The sequence below is a fragment of the Pomacea canaliculata genome, linkage group LG2, assembly GCF_003073045.1.
Source record: "Pomacea canaliculata isolate SZHN2017 linkage group LG2, ASM307304v1, whole genome shotgun sequence".
Taxonomy (NCBI): domain Eukaryota; kingdom Metazoa; phylum Mollusca; class Gastropoda; order Architaenioglossa; family Ampullariidae; genus Pomacea; species Pomacea canaliculata.
The window spans coordinates 37,378,497-37,400,752 of record NC_037591.1 but is presented as its reverse complement, the minus strand read 5'-3'; the positions used below and the strand labels follow the sequence as shown (position 1 = coordinate 37,400,752).

Below are 22,256 nucleotides of genomic sequence, written 5' to 3'. Positions count from 1 at the left end.
AAAAAAGGAGATAAAGGGAAAAGGAATACACGGAAATTTAAGTGTCACAGCAAGATCAAGGTAAATATGGTATCTATGCACATAAATGAATTCTCACAAGTCATACATAATTCTCAAACTTGCTTAATCCAGAAAAATGAGTATTGCAGGGAGTTAAGATCAAGAAAAATATCAGAAGTTAATAAGTTCTAACTAGTTCACAGTGGTCAAGATACATAGTAAAGGTATGGTAAGTTCACTTTGCTCAAGCCATGCGAAGAACAAAATCCTCCAACTGAAAAAAGGATACAGTTACTGTTCACTCAGCTTCTACTAAAAGTTTAGCATATTTCTCTACAGCAAAAACTGCGTGCACAAAAGTATAAACTAAAGTATAAAATTCAACAGATCAGAAGCAGTACATAAATATAAATATTAAATGGATAAAGAATAATAGGAGCAGGAATAAAAAGAGAAAGAAAGAAGTTTCTTATTGAAGTGGAATTAATACAAATAAACAATCATTGGCAAAAACAGCTTTAGATCCCCCCCTATCTCTGAAGCATACATCCTTACAGGTTCTTAGGAGGATCCTTATACTCATATAAATGAAAAAAAAATTATACAAAGCAACAAATTGTTGAGAGTACATGCCGTTCACATAATATACATAAAATAAATAGCATTGAAGGATATGAACATATCTTTAAGTACAGCTTAGGAATCTTCAAAACTTCAAGCAAACACATAATGCTTGTTTTAGGCATAATTACACAACTGAAGGTTTATTATAAAGTCTGCATGTAAGTTCTCAACACAATTTGCAAGATATGAATAGCCAATAAACACTTTCATAATCTTTACAAATCACAACTGTTTATAACTAGGTGGAACATTACAATTAAGAATAGACATGCGATTAACAGCTGTAACCATAACCTGGGAACTACAGAAAAAATAAACCTCTATAAACTGAGAATGTACAAACAATGTTAATAGTAAAATATTACCAAAAAAAAAAATATTACACAGTCTGGGATAGATGTCTGCAAAGATAACTAACATATATTCATAAAGGTGGGAATGATTAGGTGGCAGAGTTTTGTAGGCTCCATGCATCAAGACAAGGAATGATAGGATGTAATTATAAATTAGAAAAACTACTTCTGACATCGCGTCATGAATCTATAAACAAACATTCACCCCCCAATTGACGGTAGAATAAGTTCATACATTACTTGACCGTCTCATCATCGAAATGTCTCATTCTATTTCAACGCATTCCTCTTATACAAACACAAAGGAGAAAATGTTTCAAGCATTCATTAGCGCAATCCCTGATAGTGTATTACAAAAATGAAATTAGATACTAAAAAAATTCAATATGCTGCAAGCATCATATTTCCAAAACTGTTGGTTAAAATGATTCAAGAAATTCATCAAAAGTAATGCTTCATCAAAACAAACACAGATCAAAATCACGAAATAGATGCAAATTACTGACACAAAAATCATCTGTTGCATGGAGCTTCCATCTGAGGTCGATGATAATCATCTCAACCCAATTCAATAGCACCATGTCTGATAGAACAATTAATCTATGCCTGAGTTAAACCATGCAAAGCATTTCTTGGCGATTTGTTTATCGTTGATAAATAATTGAGAGGATCGTTTGACTATCTGTGGTGTACCATAATTTTTTGGCACGGAAGCAGAACAAAAATGTTTTTTAAGCTGCCCATTAAAAAAAAAAACAATACATGGCTTCTAAAGATTTAAATGGTAACAAGAAAGTAAACTTTAAAACCACGATGCTCAACAGCAAATTCCTCTTCAAACAGCGCAATTGTTTAATAAGAAGAAAACTCAAAATTGAAAGCAACCACCATCTCAGTAAATGAAATTAGCAGCACCTGATGACACAGCTTTAAGGTGAATACACCAACTCTGCCTGCAGTCTGTTCATCTCAATAGAATATCATTCCCACAGCTCTACTGAGTCAAGAAACATAACAAATGGAAAGTGTATTGACTCAGATATACTTTACAGTAGATTTCCGCTGGACAAGTCCTAGCAATTCTCACATGTCTGCCCCAATAACATGAGCAGCAGTAATCTTAACGGAACTGAATTCCATCTTGCTAAAAATAAGCTGTGCAGTAAGACAACAAGCAAAATAAAACTATCTCTCTTGCTGAAACAGTCTATGTAAACAGGAGTTTTCTTTTTGCCATTTTTTTTAATTTCCAAATTGTTCAATTAGATTCTGACACGTTTAGAGTGCATGAATTTGCAGTAGTCATTTTACCATTATTTCAGCTTGTTATTATATCATTTACCTTATTGCATAAGTCAAGAGTTAAGATATCAAGTGCTCTACATGGATTCTTTATTACAAATAAAACAGCTCACGCCAGTGCAAACCATTCTTTCCAGCTAAAAAGCAATAGCACCAAAAACAATTTAAAAACCTTACCGGAATACCATCACTTCTATGCCAAGCTACAGAACTGATGTAACTGAGATCATATAGAAATGCTAGCCCTCAGAACAGCTGTGTATTAATTTTCCAAAAACCTAACACCCAAACAACACTGTACCCAATTTAAGGCATATATCAAATCTTTCCAAACCCTGTCAGAAGCTGAAAGGACAAATGGAAGGCGATGGGTCACACTTTAATCACGGCCAGGTTAAACCAAAACCACACACATCCAGAACATGTAGAACTTCAACACGCAAAAAGTATTCTATAATGAAAATATACTTAAGGCCTTTATTTGGTCTTAAAGAAAAAACACATACATGAAAACAATGAGCACAATTACCAATAAGTAGGATTGCGATAAAATCACAATAAAACGGCTCACAGTAATACAAGAAAGAATAGCCAACTTTTTTTTACAGTCAAAACACAGCACAGTAAAAACGCTAAAATCTTAGAAACGTAGTACATCACATTTAGTGGACAATCAATGATATTACACATTAAACAACAAACAACACTTTAGATGACCAACTCACCTAAAAATCCAAACGAATGGTCAAATTGTGTAACAACAGAAAAAACAACATCTTCAAAGAAAGATGCCTTGGCCTGTGTCACTGACAATAGAGTGCTATAGGCTGCTAAACCCCGGCAACAGCAATGATAACTAATTTAAAGGTTAAAAAAAGGCAATAAAAAGAGAGGTCGTATCAGCTTCATAAACATAACGCCTTCCGGTTATCCCATGTCTATGAAAATACTTCAGTTCACTGCTGCAAAGCAGAACGCTTTCCTAACATTATAGTACAAATTCATTAGCAAATGCATGAATGGATGGCTTTGTGCACATAATCATCGGAACTAAGTGTTGATAGAGAAAAATTGACCTTAAAAAAAAGACGAGCTGTGGCTATAAAAATCCAGATCATAAACACTTAATGATAATGCTCCATCCTTAGAGACATAATAACAATTACAATGCTCTAAGATTATGAAAGTTACTGGCAACTTTTAACATGATTGAATATTAACACACAAGCTAAACATAATGTATATCTGTAAAAATGAAAACTATAACACAGAACAAATTGTAATTGATAAAATTTAATTTAACACAACAGAGTCAGCAGGTTCAGGTTAAAACAAGAAATCGTGAAGTACAGACAAGTGAAAGTACTCGACAAGAGACCAAGAAGAGGATCAATAAAGCACCGTACACAAATTGCTGAAGATAAAACTCATTACACACTCACGAATTCTGCTAGAGTTTATCCACACACATTCTACATCCAATTCTAGACGAAGTAATTTCTCTCACAAGAAGATGCATTTTAGCAGACTTCATGCATCATCCTGATATTTAATTCACCCTCTGGAGTGGAAGAGGAAGGGCCACTGTCCCTAAAGGCACTGTTAGGCATAGTCCGAAGGCTTGGAAACCGATCGTCATCTATTGTTACCCCCATCTGCTCTTAATGTCAAATTCTCGAGACGCCGTTGACCTTAGAAGAAGCCAAGCGTTAGCAACAACACTTGAAAAGTCATTGCATTCGAACTTGCTCAACACTGTAAGCAATGTTAATTACATGAACACCACATCATTGAAGCCAAGTCAAGATCCGTTAAAGATTAATATAGGTGGAGCTAAACTCAAACGCTCAAGAAGGTGTTTTTTGTGGAATACCGACACCAATCTTTCCCCATACACAGGGATGATATCCCTTCCATCAGATTTGTTATTTGGCCTGACTTCACTGCTCATTTTGTTGTTGTACTTCCATATCACAGGATTGTATCTTTTTCTTAAGTTTTACCACCCCTGTGGATTTCTTTCAGTTGATTTTCTGATAAGCAGATACATTTAAAATCTTTCTGGGTCAATTTCGGCGATAATCTCCTCCCAAAGTTACCTCCCCGGTTTCTCCTTGGGAAGAGCTGATTCTTGCATGAATATCTTTTTCAGGGGACCTCACTCTTTTGTTCTTGTCCACTTTCATGCCACTGCTGTCCCTGGAGACATCCTCATTGTCTCTAGGGTTAGGCTGAAAAGATCTTTTCAGCTTCAGTTCCTGCTGCTCTAAATATTTTTTCTCCTTAGATTTTTTCTTCTTTGCAGCTCTAGGGAAACAAAAACAAAAGAAGGATTTCTTTCCTACAGGCCTCTCTTCTTCATCATCCACGGAATAAGGGTAATCGTAAATACGAACAGATCGTTGTATTGCTAGGTCTGGGCTTTCAAGCAGTTCCATGTTTTCATAAGACTGATGATGGTGTTGATCAAGGTCAAGACCATGCCTCTGAGGTGATGCCAACATGGAGGCATCAATGACATCACCATGTGTGTCTCTTTCTGGCACAACAATGCGGAACTTGTTGACCTTTATCTGGATGGTCACCTGGCCTGGATAAAGACAAAATCAAATCCTTAATGACAAGGACCTTAAACAATATTAAATGTTCACTGAAATGTGATGGTTCTGCTTCAAAGATATAGAGAAGGAAGAGTGTCTGTGTGTATACAATTTCATGTGAGCCTTTTGTTTTTTGCACTATTTTTAAGGAAAGCTTAAACATGATATCACAAATTCTGCATAGAATTAGATAACTTTTCTGTAAAAAATAAGCAATAAAAAGGTAATGTTACAATGTATAGGTAGAAACCTTTATCCTTTTCTTTTATTTTTATACTTAACTATTAACTTTAAACTGTTCTGTTAGGTTTATTCAGGTTACTGAGCTAGGTCTTGTGCCTGCTTTTAGAAATGTCCTCTTCATTTTATTTTTTACCTTCATTCTCCCTGTTAGGAGTTGAAATTGTGGGAAGATATAGCCTCCTTCTATAAACTGTTTAATCTTGTTTTGTTCATTAAATTAGCAACAATTTTATCCATATGTCCTTGGAAAAATCAATGAATCTTCAAATATTTGCCAGAAGTATTGATATTTTTTAAATAGTTGTCTTCCTAGCCACATATCTTCCTTGTGATTAAAGGAAAAAGTTCACCTCACCTTTGTGTCGCTGCTTCTCCCAGTAGCCTGTAAAATGGAAAGATGAGAACAATTCAGTCTTGTTACCTCACACAGTTTCTCATTTATAATCAAAATCAATAACATGTACACCCTCATAAGTATTTATATATGTGTATAATTGTGCTTGCATGTGAGCGTGAATGGTGAATGCTTAAAATGAGGGAACGATGGGATTAAAAATATCCATAAAAGACAGAAAACAGCTCATTGTTTTTCCAATGAAGTTCTTAATTATGGTGGTTAGGTGTCCCAAATATTTAACTATTTATCATCGGGCCAGTATCTCTTTATCATCTAGCAAATATTCATTTATTCCATATTTGACCGATATCAACATGCCATTATTGCTAATGGGAGTATAAGGGACAATGATCTTCCAAAAAGACTATTCCTATACCCAAATATTTCAACTGTTGACAAACTGTGTGCATACAAAAGTGTTTTTTACCTGAACCAGACATGGGCTTTATCCTTTGCGTATTGTCGAGTGAGCTAGCCAGGTGAAGCTGTCCAGACTGTCGCAAGGCGTTAATGAACAGGGCCACTGCGTTGTGACCCTCCTCTTCTACTCGCTGCAGGAGCGATGCATTGCGCTGGGTCATGGAGTCGGTGCTGCGCAGTGATTGCACTGTGTCTGCGTCTAGAACGCCGTGCTGCGTCAGGTAGTCCAGGATGGCCTTCGCGTCCAGACCTTCCACAAGGTTACGGCGACCTGACAGGGGCTCTGTCAACATGGCCGCCGCTGCCTTGTCCTCTGCACACGCAGAAAAAACAACAACATACAGATGGTAAGAGACTGTGAATAAAGGCACGGGTAATTTTCCAATGACCATTGCAAGTTATTGGGCAAAAGTGTCAGTAAACTGAATTCTATGTTGGGCGAGGGACGTTGAATAATTTTCCTGTTTTGTAACCAGGCTTGACGAGAGAGGGGTGCGTGTGCAGGGGGGGGGGATGCCTGCGGCTGTGAGGGCCTTGGTCAATCGAACTGTACGCATATTATTGTATACTGGGAAAATATTTTATGATTATAATTACAAAGGGCTCTGCCCCGTGGCTGGCTCTCGGCGGACCTTGTCGTCACTAGTACCAACGCGACACATGAAGCTAAACATGAATCTAACTCACAACAGTCAGCGTCTGAACAATACAGAACAAAACTCAACTTGCAAAACCAACCTGCTGCACTGTTTGCTATAATCTAGATCGTACACCTTGTAATCTACGCATACAATGCTTTGTGCAAGACAGTAGGTATATTCCATTCAACTAACGAGGGCGTGGCCCAATTCTTTAGTCCCACCAGCTGATGCCGTCCGTACTAATTTCTCGCATCCCCATCCCGCTCCCCATTCACACTTTTCCATTACCTACCCCCAGGCTCTCACCTGAAAATAGTTCTTATTCAGATCACCTGGAACGCACAGCGCCATCTGTCGTCAAGCGCCAGGCCGGAGAGCACTTCATCAAAGGCCCATCATAATACGCTAATTAAAACTAGTTCCCACTGCCTCATTTGTTTTATTGTGCTTGACCTCGAGCGACCCGGAGCCTTCTCGTGAGCTCTTTAGCCTTCCGCACGGCAACAGCGGGGAGGAAGTGGATGCTTTGAAGTGTATTCACCCATGCCAGCGCGCCTCTGCGTACACGTGCGTGCGTGCATGTATGTGACAAAGTGTTGAGGCTCCTACCCCTTCCCCTTCTTCCATAAACAACACATGCAAGTATCTGCGAAATCCATCGAGGCCATCACCAAGAATTTTGGTCTCAGGTGTGGTGCACCGACATGGCAGTCAGACTGTTTCACAGGGAACCCAACAGTTCTTTTTAGAGCGAAAGCAACAAGTTCTTTTCGAGGAAAAAGCAAGTGATATTTCACTGTGAAGGCAACAGGTGTGATTCGCTGACAAGGTAACAGGCCTATTCCACAGTGAAAGCGACAGGTATTGTTTTCAAACTGAATGCAACTAAAAGTGAGGAAAGTTTTCCATCTCAATGTAAAGACACTAGGAAGGTGAGCAACTCGAGGAGAAGCTTCTTGTTTACGAACTTATAAAGTAGTGCACAGTCTCCGGGGGCACTACTAGCTTCTTCACCTTTGCACCTCTTGATAACTACGGCTACACTGCAAAAAACATCTGTGGGGTCTGCACATCAACTCATAATTTTATAAACAAGACGGTTTTCCTTGAGCTTCCTGTGCTGCTCCAGGGCAAAGAATAACCCTCGCTTCATAACTACCCCTTCCCCCCAGGAGTAACGCAAACAGGACTACAGTGATACCTCGGTTCTCGAACATAATTCGTTCCGGGAGGACGGTCGAGAACCAAATTGTTCGAGAACCGAAGCAATGAAACCCAAAGGAAATAATGGAAACTGGATTAATTCGTTCAAGCCCAGAAAATGCCTATTACTGGCTAATTTGTATATAATGTAGAAAAACATGAGTCTCAAACAGAAATAAGAAATAAAGTGTATTTATTAAAACAAAAATAATAAAATGTACTGTACCAGTACAGTAAATTGTGTTTCATTTACTGTACTGTACCAACTTTTATGGCAGGAGGGAATGAATGTGGAGGGAGGAGGGAAGGGGATGGTTTATTGTCACTGATGACGCAAGCAAGGCGCGCTGGGCAGAATGAAACGCCATTCGGCTCAACTCGGCTCATCTCGGACGTTCGGATGTTCGAGTTCCAAATATTTGTTCGAATTCCAAGACAAAATTTTCTCGAATTTCCTGGTCGAATACCGATTTGGTCGAAAGTCAAGGCGTTCGAGAACCGAGGTATCACTGTATTTGTTAAGGCAACAGAATTCAAATAAAAAATTCAACCGTAATGGCAACAAAGGAAAGGTCCGTATCACTCTCATCGGTTCTGCACCTGTTGCAACAAAGCAACAAAGAGGTACTCAATGTCAACAACGCTAGAAGCTCTCAGCTTCATTAAAACAACAAGTTTCATTAACTCGTGTGGCAAGTTTTAGTTCCTCAGTTCAAACATGAATGCGACCTCTTTTTGCGCCTGGAAAATTTGTGATGGAAATTCGAAAACGGAAGGAAGTGGAACCCTTTTCCCCGAGGACACAGAGAACGGAGGCAACAGTCACCCAGGCTCATGTGTAAATACAGATTATGACACATCCCCTACCCGCCATACAAGTACACATACACTGAAAATATGCCTTTTTTTTCCTCTGAACCTGTGATGTAATGCTGTATCGTGGTACTTCGTGTTTGTTATTCTTCCAAAACTCCACCGCAAAAAGGGACTTCTGCAAGCAGTTACAAAAAACAAAAAAAAAAGGAACCTCTGATCACTGGCCAAGCCATGGACTGTTCGTCATCCCGTTTGCTTTTTTCCCAGTTGACAAGTGCCGTGCGAAGAGGCGGGGAAAATGAGATTTCTGTCTGACATCCTGCCTTGATGTCTTCATCTAGCAATGACAACACGTGATTCCCTAAATAAAAAGTGGTGTAGACAAGAAGTGTAGACCGATGTAGACAACAAGTGCAGACCGATGTAGACAAGAAGTGTGTATTGCTCGTCAGCGTTGTTTTCCTGCACAACTTTGTGCCCCCAAACTCCCACGTTTCCCCGTAAAGCTTTGTTTTTATTTATTTTTTGCCACCTCGCAGGCTGTTGCTAACGATGGCAGCTCTGCCAGCGTGTCGGGTCTTCCACTCTTTACTATGACATGTAGAAGCAGTTGTCAAGAACCAACGTGCCGTAAGGATTGAGAGAGAGAGTGTGGGGCGAAATGGCTATATAAAAATAAGCATGCAACAAACTGCTGTACTGCAGTCAGAGCTGCCGACCCCATTGCTGATATACTGCTGCCTAATTTCAAGTCGACTGGGGAAGGTAACAACTTGGCAGGGCCACTTAACAACCAGCCAGGGTTAGCTGCAAATGCTTGCTCTCGACAACTTTTTTCCTGTGGAGGGCGAAACCCCGACTAAAACCCTTGTTATCTGTAATCTGTTTGGATCACCGATCAACTTTTCACTGGCTCTTCCTGTTATTATGCCTATGTCTATCAACAACAAAAAGTTTGTCAGGGCACCCATCCGTTGAGGAATAAAAGACAAAATGGACTTTAACCTCCCGGGTTGACATTATTTTACTTTTGAGGAAAGACTCAAATGACAGTTTACTCATCATCGGACTAGTCTGCCTTTAAAGGGGGAGGGGAATGATCGTGTCCCATGGCTTGTATTAGCTGCACAAACCACTGACTAAAACAAATCATTATGGATTCATGACAGGATAAATGGTACTTCCTGTGGTGAAGCTAATGACTAACAATTTACAAACCGTCACACTAAAACCTAAGTCGACGGTAAGTATCGAACTTCAACCCTCCCCTCCCCTAACCTTTTTCCTCTTTCCTGTCTGATCCTATGTAATATATGGGCGCACTTTCTCCTGTGCCTCTTGTCTGGTCTGCATTCGACCTCATTTCCTGTCTTCTTTAACGGTCTCCTGTCTAAGCCTACGTTTCACTTTCAAACTTGAAGGGAACCTCTTTTAAGGCTTATGTACCATAGAAATATACCCTAGCTGAAAATCTAAAGGAAGTAGTGAGGAAGAGTTCTATTTCTCGCATGGTGGATACTATGAAATAACAAACAATGCTTTTTCCTCTCTTCCTTAAACTAAGCTTCTTGTCATCTTCATTATACATAGCTTAGGTAAATGCAACAGACCTTCTATAAAGATATTCACGAGGCATCATCTGTGAGCTATTAAATGCATACCTATAGCGCTCCAGTGCTCCTTATTTAATACTCCCTGTTTACGGTGGAAGGAAGACACATTCAACAGCTGCTACACACAACCTGTCACGTGATTGACTGAAATGGGCGTCTGCTGTGAAACAGGGAAGAAAGTAGTTCACAAAGTGACAATGTGATCATGGAAGTACATCATCTGAAAGGATTAGACTATTTTTTGTTGATTTAAAAAGAAAGGGGTGGACTACGGATCGAGCTAGAGATAGACTTACCTGTGAAGGTTTGGTTGGTATCGAGGGACGGCGACATTACGGGGCTGCGTCAGCTGGTCTCGTACTCTCGTCTCGTGTCTCGCTTTGTTTATCTGCTGTGTCACGTGATGCGTTTGACTTGCTATCCCGCTCGTGCAAGAATGCAAAAGCGACTGCTGCCACAGTTAAATGATAACTCTGTGCCGCGCTTGGCATGGCAGCGCCACCTGTGGTGGAGGATGGCCTGAACAATGGCGAGTGGTGACGTCAGCACGCAAGGCCCTCCGACTGGCTAACAGGCGTTGGTAACCGATGACCTTTGCTTTCACGTCCCGCCTCCCATCCAACGGGAGCTAGAGTGGGGTGGGGTTAGGAGAAGAAAGGGGGAAGGGGAACTCGTGAATCTAGCCGATTATTGCTCATTAGTGTGAATACAACGGTTTCATCATGACATGATGTCAAAGGGTCGTGTCATCACGTGTCACCCTTATGATAGACTAGCTGTCCAAATTATCTTTCATGCTTGGACCAACATCTTTTTGTCTAAAGTTTGTAAAAATTAATGATTACCCTGGGGCGGTACTATTATAGTAAAGTTCAATGGTCGAGTCGACCTCCGCAACCAAGATGGCGTCTAAAGCTATCTCGGCGACTGCACGCGACAATTAGTAAGGTGTACACATGACTGTTCATTAGTCTGGACAGAAAGGTGTGTACACACATGCACGGAAGTGTGCTTTATCAGTCCACTATGGGACAGATCCAAGGATGCACCATCAGCAGGTAGAAACAGAATGATGACTAAATCTTTCCGTGATGAAGGACCGTGACATTCAAGATACACCGACTCTAACAACCCTGAGTTCTTATGCATATTATTAAATATGTGGCTTTAGTAGTTTTCTATTATCGTCATGTAAACATCTGCTACACAATTTTGACAACATAAGCGCTGTTTGCATGTCCTTTATGTACCATAGTAAAGATTCTTTCCCGTCCCTGCTGACTTTCTGGACGAGGCATTTCGAGGCACTTTTTCAATTATTTTTCATGTCACCAATTTTCAAAAAAAGTGTTCTTCTGCAAGTCTCTGGAATTCCTATCCGTATTTATTTTTCTTTCACACGAACAATCTGCAATCAGTGTGTCTACTTTGGCTGACATCTGTCGTAGCAGGGAAGCAGTGGCGCGGAACCTCAGCCGCTTACTGCGCCGTTGACAACTTCCAGAGGGCGTTGACACAATAGAGAGTTTGAGATTCATGACGCGTAGGGAAGACGCGTACTGCAACGGGTAGGGCCCGCCTCTAAGCGTACCCGTTCTGAGAAAGCGATTGCGATTAAGCGACGGGAGCGCGAATGCACGGGGAAGTAACTGCATAGACAATTTTTTTGCCTCTGAAAGTAAAATAAAAATATGCAAATGCTGGTAGTGACCAGGGATAACCAGTACAATTTAATTTCAAAATTTCTCAGCATTTCATTCCTGACCCACAATAATTCCTAAGAATAATAAACTATTACACAATCAAAACTTGTTAAATGAAAATGCTACAAAAGATGAAATTGCTTATGGTTACTGCTTAAATTATGGCATAACTGTAATAGTATATACAGAACAACATAACAAAATAATATATATATAATTAAAAAACATAAATATTACAACTGTATAATAAATAAAAAATTAATAACATAAAGAAATAATTTTTGCCTATGGTATGAAATATTTATTCAAGAGTTATAGATAGTTGTTCCTATTGCTCTATAATAGTACTAAGAAATATTTAACGGTTATTTTTGGGATAGATAACTAATGATGAAGAAAATTAAAATTATTATCTTTAACAGTTTTATCTCATCATTAAATAACTTTACACGAAAAGTGTCTGAGCAAGTCTTGTACATACGATTGAATAGACATAAACCAGCGATTGCAGGCATGATCGTTTTTCACTGCTTTAACTTCATAAACAAGCAGCTTAGTTTGATTTGCAGCATAAAGTATGATTGCAGAAGATTTAAATATTATAAACAGTTGAAATTATATTGACTATCCTTGCAAACAAAGCTGAAATAAAGCGAACAATTTACACGTTCTGGTCACAACCGCTAGGCTCCAATCTACCCGTCGCGCCGTGTAGCTGTACGGCTGGCTGTGGCAGAAGTGATGACGTAGCACGCAAGTTCCCGTGACGCTACACTTTGCCGTCCCCGTACGCGTCGCGCCAGCGCTGAGTCTCAAACTCTCTATTGGGTACATAAGTACTTCAGGCTGTGGGAGACGGAGGTGAGAAGTTAGCACCTGTTAGCAGCAAGAAAGCCTGAAGGAGTCATCGGGTGTCACAAGTATCGGGGAGGTGAGATGATTGTCAACCCGACCGTGGACGCTAGGTGCAGGAATCATCTCACCTGTAAAATGACACTAGCAAGGTTAAGTAGCGCGTGGTGTGCCGATAAAGAGAGAAAATATGGAGTGACAGGTCAGCTGGTCAGAAGCATAGGTACCAGGCTGTAGGTGCGAACTGCGCTTCAAGATGGAGGAGACGGAGATGAGAAGTTAGGACAAGAAAGCCTGAAGGAGTCATCAGGTGTCATATGAATCGGGGAGGTGAGATGATTCTCAACCCGACATCGGTAGAATTATTCCCGGTTGTACCTGTACAGAGCCAGGAATGGGAAAGATCACCTGTCGTCATCGTAGAGGCACAGCTTGTCATTACCAAGTTACACCAGACATAATCTACAATCCCTGCACAGGGTCACAAATTTGAGAGGAGTGTGGTGTTGGTTGGAATTTTTGTGTATTATATGCATTATTTTTTGTTGTAAGTCGAGGTACACGGAATGATGCGGTATAAACTATCATTACATACTACTACTAATAATAATAATAAGTGAGCTTGTACAGCGCGGCACCCCGGCCAATGCCATGCTCACAAAGTAGAGACGAAAGTCCTGCTCTTTCGTTGAAGTTGAAGACTTCGTCGTTGTTCCGGAGGATAAAATCCTCTTTATAGACCAAGACGCTGACCTCGTACTCTTAAAAGCTTACAGGTCGTAAAGACACTGTGTTTTTTTTCCTGAAAAGGTCAATCAACAATCCATAGTAGTAACGACTGGAGAAACCGTAGAAAAGATGACGGGAAAGTTGAAAGGTCAGACTGGAAGTCATCGTTGCTCTGAAGATTGTGATCCGTTATAGTTCCGTAGAGGTCGTAAAGTCAATGTTTTGTCTGTGGCGAATATCGATCAATTATTCTGCACTGACCGTTTTGCAATCTGAATCCGTCCATCCTTTGAAAAAAAAAAAGTTCTTTCGTGTAAAGGTTTACTAGAAATATTTCTTTCGATCGAGTCGGCGTCCCTATCCCACGATCAGGTTACCTCACTGTCCATTTTGCGCCAGCCAGTCATCGGTCATCGCGTGATCACATTCTTTACGCTCACAAGTTGGGTCATGTGATCGCTCGAGACGCTTTGCCGAAACTTCTCAAGCGATTTATACAAGGTCTCGTGGGAATGTCACTGGCCACGAGAAGAAGAAATGCTACATGACAATGCAGCCGTATGATTTGCTGTTCGATGAAACTGGACCTGTGTCATAAAAATAAAGAAACACAGATTCTCCCCTTGTACATTGTATGCATTGTGATCATATTTAAACCGCTGATTCTTGTGAAGGTATGACATGTGTGGTAAGTTGTGGGTAAATACCGGTCACGCTTCTGTTTTTAGGGATGGATGAACAACAGTATCAACATGGTCATGGTTGTCTGAAAACCTTTGCAATATTCAATCCTCTCTCTATTGTCTCTATAATATAGCACTATTTACACACGCACGCACGCGCACACATACACACGCAGACATACACACCACTTCGATTTTGCTATTTTTACGACAGCCGCCAATGCCGGGCTCCGCGGTGCAAGTGTAGACCATGGTGTGAGGTGAATCAGCAGCAAAGGCTGTAGTCAGGTGCCTAGGAAAAAATTACATACAGTCCGGCAAGAACACCAAGAACAACTCTTCACTCTACTGAGAAACATGTCCACAGCATTTTGCAGGAACGCTTCAACCAGCACGAAGAGAAGCTAATATGCCCACGCGCGCGCACACACACGCACAGGAAAACTGGTTACACGGTGAAATAATGATTAAGGACAGCTATCCAAATACAAAGGTACAAAGAATTCGACAGCCGTGATAGCAACACAGCACACACCGAGACAACCTGACAATTCTTGCTGGAACAAAATTGACACCCAGTCCATCGTGAATGCTCCAGCCTGCTGCGGAAGGACGTGTGCTGGGGGGTGGGCGCACCCCGTACTCTCATGCCTGGAGATGCAGATCAATGCAAGCAACACAATACCATTCTTCAGGGAGTCTGGCTAACCTTAGGCACAGAACGACCTTTACACATCTCTATCTCTATCCACCACCCCCGCCCTCTTACAGCGACGAAAATAAAACTCCGCGAGCACTTTGTGACTTCCTCACACCCCATTCGCGACCAAAGTGAAGTCTGTCACACACTTTTTTGACCTCAATAATACCCCAAGGAACGCACCCAATCTAAAGACCATTCAAAAGTCGACATCCAGTCCAGGGAACGAATGGCGCGCAACAAATCCCTGTCACCGTGCAACGTGCCAGTATCCCCCACACACCCAAAAAACAAACACACACACAAACACAAAACCTCCTACCAGCTGTGCGAGAATGTTCTTACTGACCTCGTAGTCAATGTCAGTCTCATTTATCATAGGTTTTCTATCTAGAAGCTTACTCTAAATGCCATCCCCCTTTAGCGAAAATCTTTCAGATTCTCTTCACGATATTTTAAGTAAGGCAAACAGCCGACTGCATTTATCTGTGTTTAATCGAGTAGTACACTCCACCTATTTCTACCCCATATACAGGCGAGTGCACATCGACGATTCTTATCACACATGGCTGTTTGACATGTTAATGCCACCTTTGAACCCCGAAAGGATGTGTGACATCGGCTAAGGCTCGACACCAGTGCTCCGCCACGACACCGCGTAACGGGACTCGAAAAACATGGTTCTAAAACATTCTACAAAAACTGTGAATCGACCATGCACTCATTTCCCTTTTATCAACAATGGGAAGCTATAAAAATAAGTTTCATTTAATATGACACGAATTAGCGCCAGCAAATATAGTAACGAAGGTGGCAGAGATGTGAATCAAAGTGTATGAAGAGAGCTAATTCAACCGCTATCGATATTTATATATCTTTGCTAGCAGATAACCTCAAAGAGAACTCTTTTCTCCAGAGCAAAAATTTTACAACTTTCTAATACAATATAATCACAAGTAAGCTCACCTACCTGAACTGTATTATCTGAAGGAAGGTATCGTGTCTAAGCGCACAAGATAAAGCTATCAGAGGCTGTTACAAGCTAAGGCAAAGAACCCTCTCATCTGTCTTCAGGGCTTGAGAGACTGATAAATGGATAAGAGTGAATGAAGAGAGAGAGAGGGTGGGAGAGAGATTATCAGAGGTTGTTGTTTTTTGTTTTTTTTTTTTCTTTTATCAACACGACCTCAGTGCATCTTCTGCTTAGGGGTTGTGTTTCTCTATCATCACTAGCAACCTGTCGGTTTCCGAACCCTGCACGTCTGTGCCGATGTGGACTGAGGCAACTGCTCAGTCATTGCTACAACCTTCGAGTACGGAACACGGTCTCCTGGTGGGACAAAAGAATTTGCTGGTAAAGATAAATAAATGAAGTAAACCTGCATGCAGAACCTGCTTACCTCATGAAAGACTTCCGACCGTCGATGGATATATTCGGTCCTTCCAATGACCAGCAAAGGTTGACCATTACAGGGTCAGTAACGAAACGAACGACCTGAAATACTCCTGGTGGCTTTTGTTGAACAACGGGATCGAGTTCAACAGATACTGCAGAATGGAACAGGTAGAGCAGCCAGGGATTAAAAATAACAAAGGAGTGGTAGTAGTCTTCTCAATTTGATGGTTTCCTCCAATTTCACAAAAATACCACAGCATGATGACAGTTTCGGTCAGCTCGAAACTCTGGAATCGGCTGTGGCTACAACTTTTCACCTGTTAAGACCTCCACATCCTTCAAAGCAAGTTATTACCTAGTCCCATGCGAGATGCGTCTACCCACCGGGTGTACAGGCTTATATATAAAGAGGAGACCAGTCTTTGGACGAGTGCCCAGATCAGTGGAGATACCGGTGATACCAAGTATGTCATGCAGATACTAGATGTCTTATTTTGACGGAAACGGGGCAAAACTCTACTAGGATATGATAAGTCGCCAAGCCGCTCTCGAAATGTTCCTATCAAGCCACCCAAACAGTTTTTCAAGATGCGGACGTTTGGTGCAGGGTGTGGAGGAAAAGTAAGGTGAACAGAAAGAAGTGGCGGTGGTACTGGAGAGAGACAATAAAGATCAAACAGCGACACGGATGGAATGAGTGACGAGGGATTGTTTATAAGGTGAGTCACAGGTGGATATACTATTTACAGCGCTTTCTTGATACGCATCTGATAGCCAGGACGTTGTCAGCGACCTGAAAATAAAAATTTGAAATGACTTTTCGTGATGCTCATCTTGCAGTCTCCTGCGATTTCTCACTCACTACCCTCCACGTACATAAGTTGGTAAACAAATGTATTCTACGCGAACTCTCGTCTGCCCGTGCTCTTTAAAGTCAACACGATGACTCATCCACGACAACAGTGAGTCAACTGCTTATGGACTTTCCCGCTGGTCTTAGACAAGGTTGGAAGGGGCACCTTTTCATGTATGACACGGCTAAGCCTCGGAGCGTTCTTGTGCATTTCATCTCTGGGTCCTTCTATCAACAGGAGGACCACAGGAAAGATAACCAAATATGCAAGGAGCCAGCAACACGATGATGACTAAGCGTACCCCAACTGTCGATTACTACTGTCTAGCGCCGAAGTAAAGCCTGCTTCACACTGTAAGCCGGCTTCTGTGAATTTTTACTCAAAGCCCTCGACCCACGTCGATAATAATGACAAGAGAGTAAAGAGGGTTGATGGTCAACTAAAGGGAATGAGAGTTCAGCGTTTTCCCCGATTTTTCCCATTCTACTCCTTTTCCTCCAACCACCACACTTCCCCCCCGTACTCTGTGTAATCCTATTCATTTCCATCAGCAAACTGTCCTTGGCCCCCATCCCCCAAGGCTAGTGAACGTCAGGCGGCCCACTCTCCGCAGCGCCACGAGGACTTGCACGCGGTGCCCACTGGGGCCCTCGGCGACAAGCATCCTCCGGCCGCCGGCCCCCAGACGCAGACCACCCACCCCATCCAGTCGATAGCATCAGGATGCGCCAACTTCGCTGCGCATAAACCCGCAGCGAGCGACCGCATGCAAAGACAAATGACGAGACTTTGGTGCGCATTACAATTTTTGTGTGCTAATTCGTATCCTGTCAGAATCTTTCCCCTCCTGTGGCGTTTGGTTTTTTTACTGATGCAAATACAAGCATAAAAACTTATTTTCCAAATGAATATCTTGGAATCAGTGTGTGTGACGGTCAACATAACCATGCTTAGTCACTATGGGTTCAGAATTTGAAAAATTAATCTGGAAGTTAATTTCATCAAGATACAGCAATAAAACGGAGGAAATATGCAAACTGCCGATGGCCATTCGTTCACTCCTTTTCCTGCTTCTATTTTCAGTACTCTTTTAGTGCAGGTAGGAAGAAATACTACCGACGAATCAACACACCTAGGAAGCTCCGTCACCCTCCAGTTCCAAACTTTTGTATCAAATACAGATACCAGTGTTTCTGGACTCCAATCTTGAAAAAAGGCTTGGCAGTCTCCCCGGGTCCGGGGATAACATTTGACCAGCGTGGCAGATGTTACGAAAGGCGTAGATGATAAATACACACCATCATCGACGAGGCAGGGCCCGCTTATCAAGCAGCTGTTTTCATGGGGGTGTGATGGGATCAGCAAGACAGGGAAGAGGTTATCGACTCAATGAGCCTTTTAGATGACGTGTCGTTGCTCAGCCACTTATCTGCCGCCACGTGAGGGCTAAACTACAACAGATGAGAGTTAATGTCTCATCATCTTTTTCTGCTTCCCTTCTCTTATCATCATTTTCATCGTAGTCGTCACTTTTCTTCTTCTTTTTTTGTTTCTCTCTTCCATCTTTTTTCTTCTGACAGTATCACCTTCGCCTTCCGGTAAAGATTTTCATCTCTAAGGTTCTTTTCTTTATTTTGGCTCTGTTTCGTGATTCATTAGACTATCAGTATACTATGGTTACTTTTTTATACATTTTTATATTTTAAAGTAGCGCAGTCTAAGAACACCATTCACGTGTTCTGACTGTCCAGTGTGAACTGTTAGTCTTGTCAGAACACCCACAAGTAGAAGAAGCCTCCAGCCCTTGAAGCACTACACAAAGCATGCCACTCAACACACATGGAGGCGTTTCCGAAATATTTGCAAACATCTAAGCAGACATGCTGCTTTCATGTGCATAGTGCACATGTTTAGGCATCCTTTTATGCAACAATTCTGGAACTAACCAGCCAGTCTCTGGGGACTAAACAACTGTACGTCTATAGCAGGAACAGATAACCCTAGCAAACGACATCGGTAACAAGTGCTCTGCCCTTAATCTACAAAGATAACTTTATGTAAATTATGGTTAACAATCACGATAGGATTAGTTTAGGTGAGAACAAAAGGGATGAAAAAAATGTTTTTAGGGGCATTCTCATGTCTATCAGCATAATCCTAAGTTACTCAAGGATTTGCATATCCACGAACATATGTCCGACATCGAACAGGATTTGCTTATCATCGAACGGAATACATACTTCGCCGAAATGATTACTACATCAAATGTACTACATCGAATAGATATTGATAGTAAAAATTAGCAACACCAGTCAGCGTGTACATACCCCTTCTCTTTCATCACTCACCTATGTGAAGCAAGGACGCCACAGACTTGCACAACTCCTTGAAGTCGGACAGGTTCTTGAGGCAGAGATCAGCGTCCTCCCCATCCTGGTTGGCCGGCGGGTCGTCGATTAATGTCTCCATTATTGAACGATTGTCACCTAGCCTTGAACTTGATCCCTTGCTCGCGGCTATGTTTACATATCAGCATATAAGCCGTGTATCAGCTGCTCAATACTTCGCGAAGCTCGTAAGTCTTACACGACTTTAGTTGTTTATACACGTTTCCGGTGACATTTGTTGTTGTTGTTGTTGTTGTTGTTGTTGTTGTTGTTGTTGAACATTTAAAATTGTCAAAATACACGCGAAATCCGCGACTTGCGTTGGTCTATGCACAAAGTAACATTTGTCACTAAAAGAGGGGTGCCAAATGTCCAACTTTATTTTCCACAATATATTGCAAGTCAAGCTGCACTATGTTCCAGGAACGGACCAAACACTAAAAAATAAATAAATACACGTACAAAACAGAAGCTCCTTGGTACCACTCAATTCACGACTTGAAAGCAATGTGAAAGACCGCGAAAATCCAAGAAGAGATTGCAGAAACTCATACTGTTATCCAGTGGTAAATTTCAAGCAGCATTTAGCTGGCCTCCAAGGCAGTTTTCTGTCAAAGTGCTTATCTCACTGCGCACAAGTTCTATGTGTGGCAACTTGTTTGCTGTACGGTGAGGGCGGTGACGTCACAAGCCTGACCCCAGTCGCACTCCGATGGACATCAGGTATGCAGAGCGCTGTCGGTCTTCCCCGCCACGCTCTGCCTCGGCGCCTGAAGCAGAAACGCGTGCACTGCTCCTTTCAACTGCACCTGTTCTCACGGTAAGGGAGGTGAAAGGCGCACAGAATCCAGGTATTTTTCGGTTGTTACTTTTTTTTTTCAAGCCTCTAAAACAGCGACCTGCTTTGGCTGGTTTGGGTTCGCAACGAACGGCAGCAACTGTGTCTGTAGGGAGTTGTCAGGAGGAAGCATGACTATGCCCTGTTCCGCAGCACCGAGGCCCCTCAACCGGATAAAACGACCACCGGAATTCCGGAGGTTATACCCAGCAAGCGATTAATGTAATCTTCAAAAAGTCTGGTATTGCTTTTTTTAAAACACATGGCGTGGAACACTAAACAGTTTGTTCGCACGAGTCTGTCAAGCTGATTGTCGGGATCATTGATGCCATGGCACCGTGAACGATACCACACGTGCTGCGGCTGTCTACTGTACTCACACCTTGCCTGCAGAACTATGTAGCGAAGGGAGGAAGTTGGTCGTTGCTTACAAGGCCACCTGCTCGATCAAGGTAACGAGGCCACGCTCACCTGCACCGTTGTCGTGCGAGAAGACGGCGTGAACAGGATTATCGAAGCGTGTCTGGAACCTCCGACTTGACCCAAGTAGGTGGCGCTGTTGTGGAGGTGTAAGGGCGCTGTGTCGAGAGGTTCCCCTACCTTCAGTCAACTAGCCCGGAGAATGAAATAAACTCCTAGGTTCGGAGCTGTCAAACATCTGATCTCAATAAGAACTTGTGCCAAAGAATCGACTCTGATATACAGAGCTGGCGATTAAAGGTTTTGTAAAACTATGCGTGCAAGTGTGGCGACCTCTTCATTCTTCATGTAGGGTTACGGTCCAGAATAAAAGGTTATCTTACTGTTCAGTGCCACGCGCGCACACCTTGGGGCGTGGAGTGCTGTCGAGCTGGGATTATTCCTTCTGCCACAGCGGCGCTAGCAGTGTCACCTCTGGTAGTACCCTTGTTGATACACAATGAGGACAAGGGGAAAACATATCGCTGATACCCGACCGCGTGGATATGTATTTGCTAAGTATTAATGTCACCGTGGCCGCCAGAGACGATGTATAGCACACCACGACGTTTCACCTTTTGGGGTCAGCTCAGAATAGTTTGAGAACTCGCCGAGTTGTCCGGACACATACTGCGGGCACTCGTGCTCACACCGATCTCTGATCCGCCAAAACCAAAACAAACACTGAAGCTTCAAGGCAATAAGCTATAACGGTAGCTCGGAAAGTGAGGTTTTGCACCTGAGAACCCGAGGGCTCGCTCACCGTTTAACAGGCGTCACAGCCGCTTCGTGTCTGAAGCTCGAAGTGAAATCACAGGCACAGGCGTGTTGTCTAGTTGTTTGCGAAGCTTCGCAAAGTTGTCTGACATAACCCAGTGTGCGGCCTTCAAAGCCTGCCAAAGAGCTTGGCGTCTGTTGAATGTAGCAACAAAGAACCCCCACCCCTTTCAAAGATTGTATCCGGGTCGCGTCTCGGGAATGCACACACTTTCGACGCCTTTAGCCAGTCGACCAATGCCGATCCGTGTTATAGACGCCTGTAAATCAGTCGGCCAATGGCGAGCCTTGTTACATAAGAAGCACATAAGAGCACGAACTGTTTCCAAAGGCTTCTGCACACCACTATGATTATTTTTTAAGTAGAAGACGAAGGAGCACACACTTCCGTAACACTAGATAAGAGAAACATAAGGGTGCCCCAGTTTCACGATCTTGTCTGTTTAAACAGTCGGTACAGCTGTAATGAATTCGGGTGAAACAAAGGCCATGCTTCGTTTCAAAAGTGATCACCCGGGGGAACACCATATCTACCCAAGGGGCACTATGGTAGGTGTCTATTCACTAACAGAGTGTCTACACTAGTTAATGGACGAAGGGCGACAATCTGTTTGATACTTAAACAGTGCAAAGTTCGGGAGGCACGCACAAATAAATTAAGTTGGT

At 42.2% G+C, this 22,256-nt stretch overlaps 1 protein-coding gene across 1 annotated transcript in view; it reads right to left on the bottom strand.

Moving 5' to 3' along the window:
* LOC112555919 overlaps positions 1 to 21,801 on the bottom strand; it is a 30,346-nt gene extending 8,545 nt beyond the window's left edge. Inside the window, exons 1-4 of the mRNA XM_025224507.1 lie at positions 19,478 to 21,801; positions 5,947 to 6,252; positions 5,478 to 5,504; positions 4,350 to 4,869 (exon numbers count right to left, since the gene is read on the bottom strand). Coding sequence (XP_025080292.1) covers positions 4,350 to 4,869; positions 5,478 to 5,504; positions 5,947 to 6,252; positions 19,478 to 19,598 — 974 coding nt within the window. The 5' untranslated portion in view covers positions 19,599 to 21,801. The remainder of the gene's footprint in view (positions 1 to 4,349; positions 4,870 to 5,477; positions 5,505 to 5,946; positions 6,253 to 19,477) is intronic.
* Positions 21,802 to 22,256: the final 455 nt, after the last annotated feature.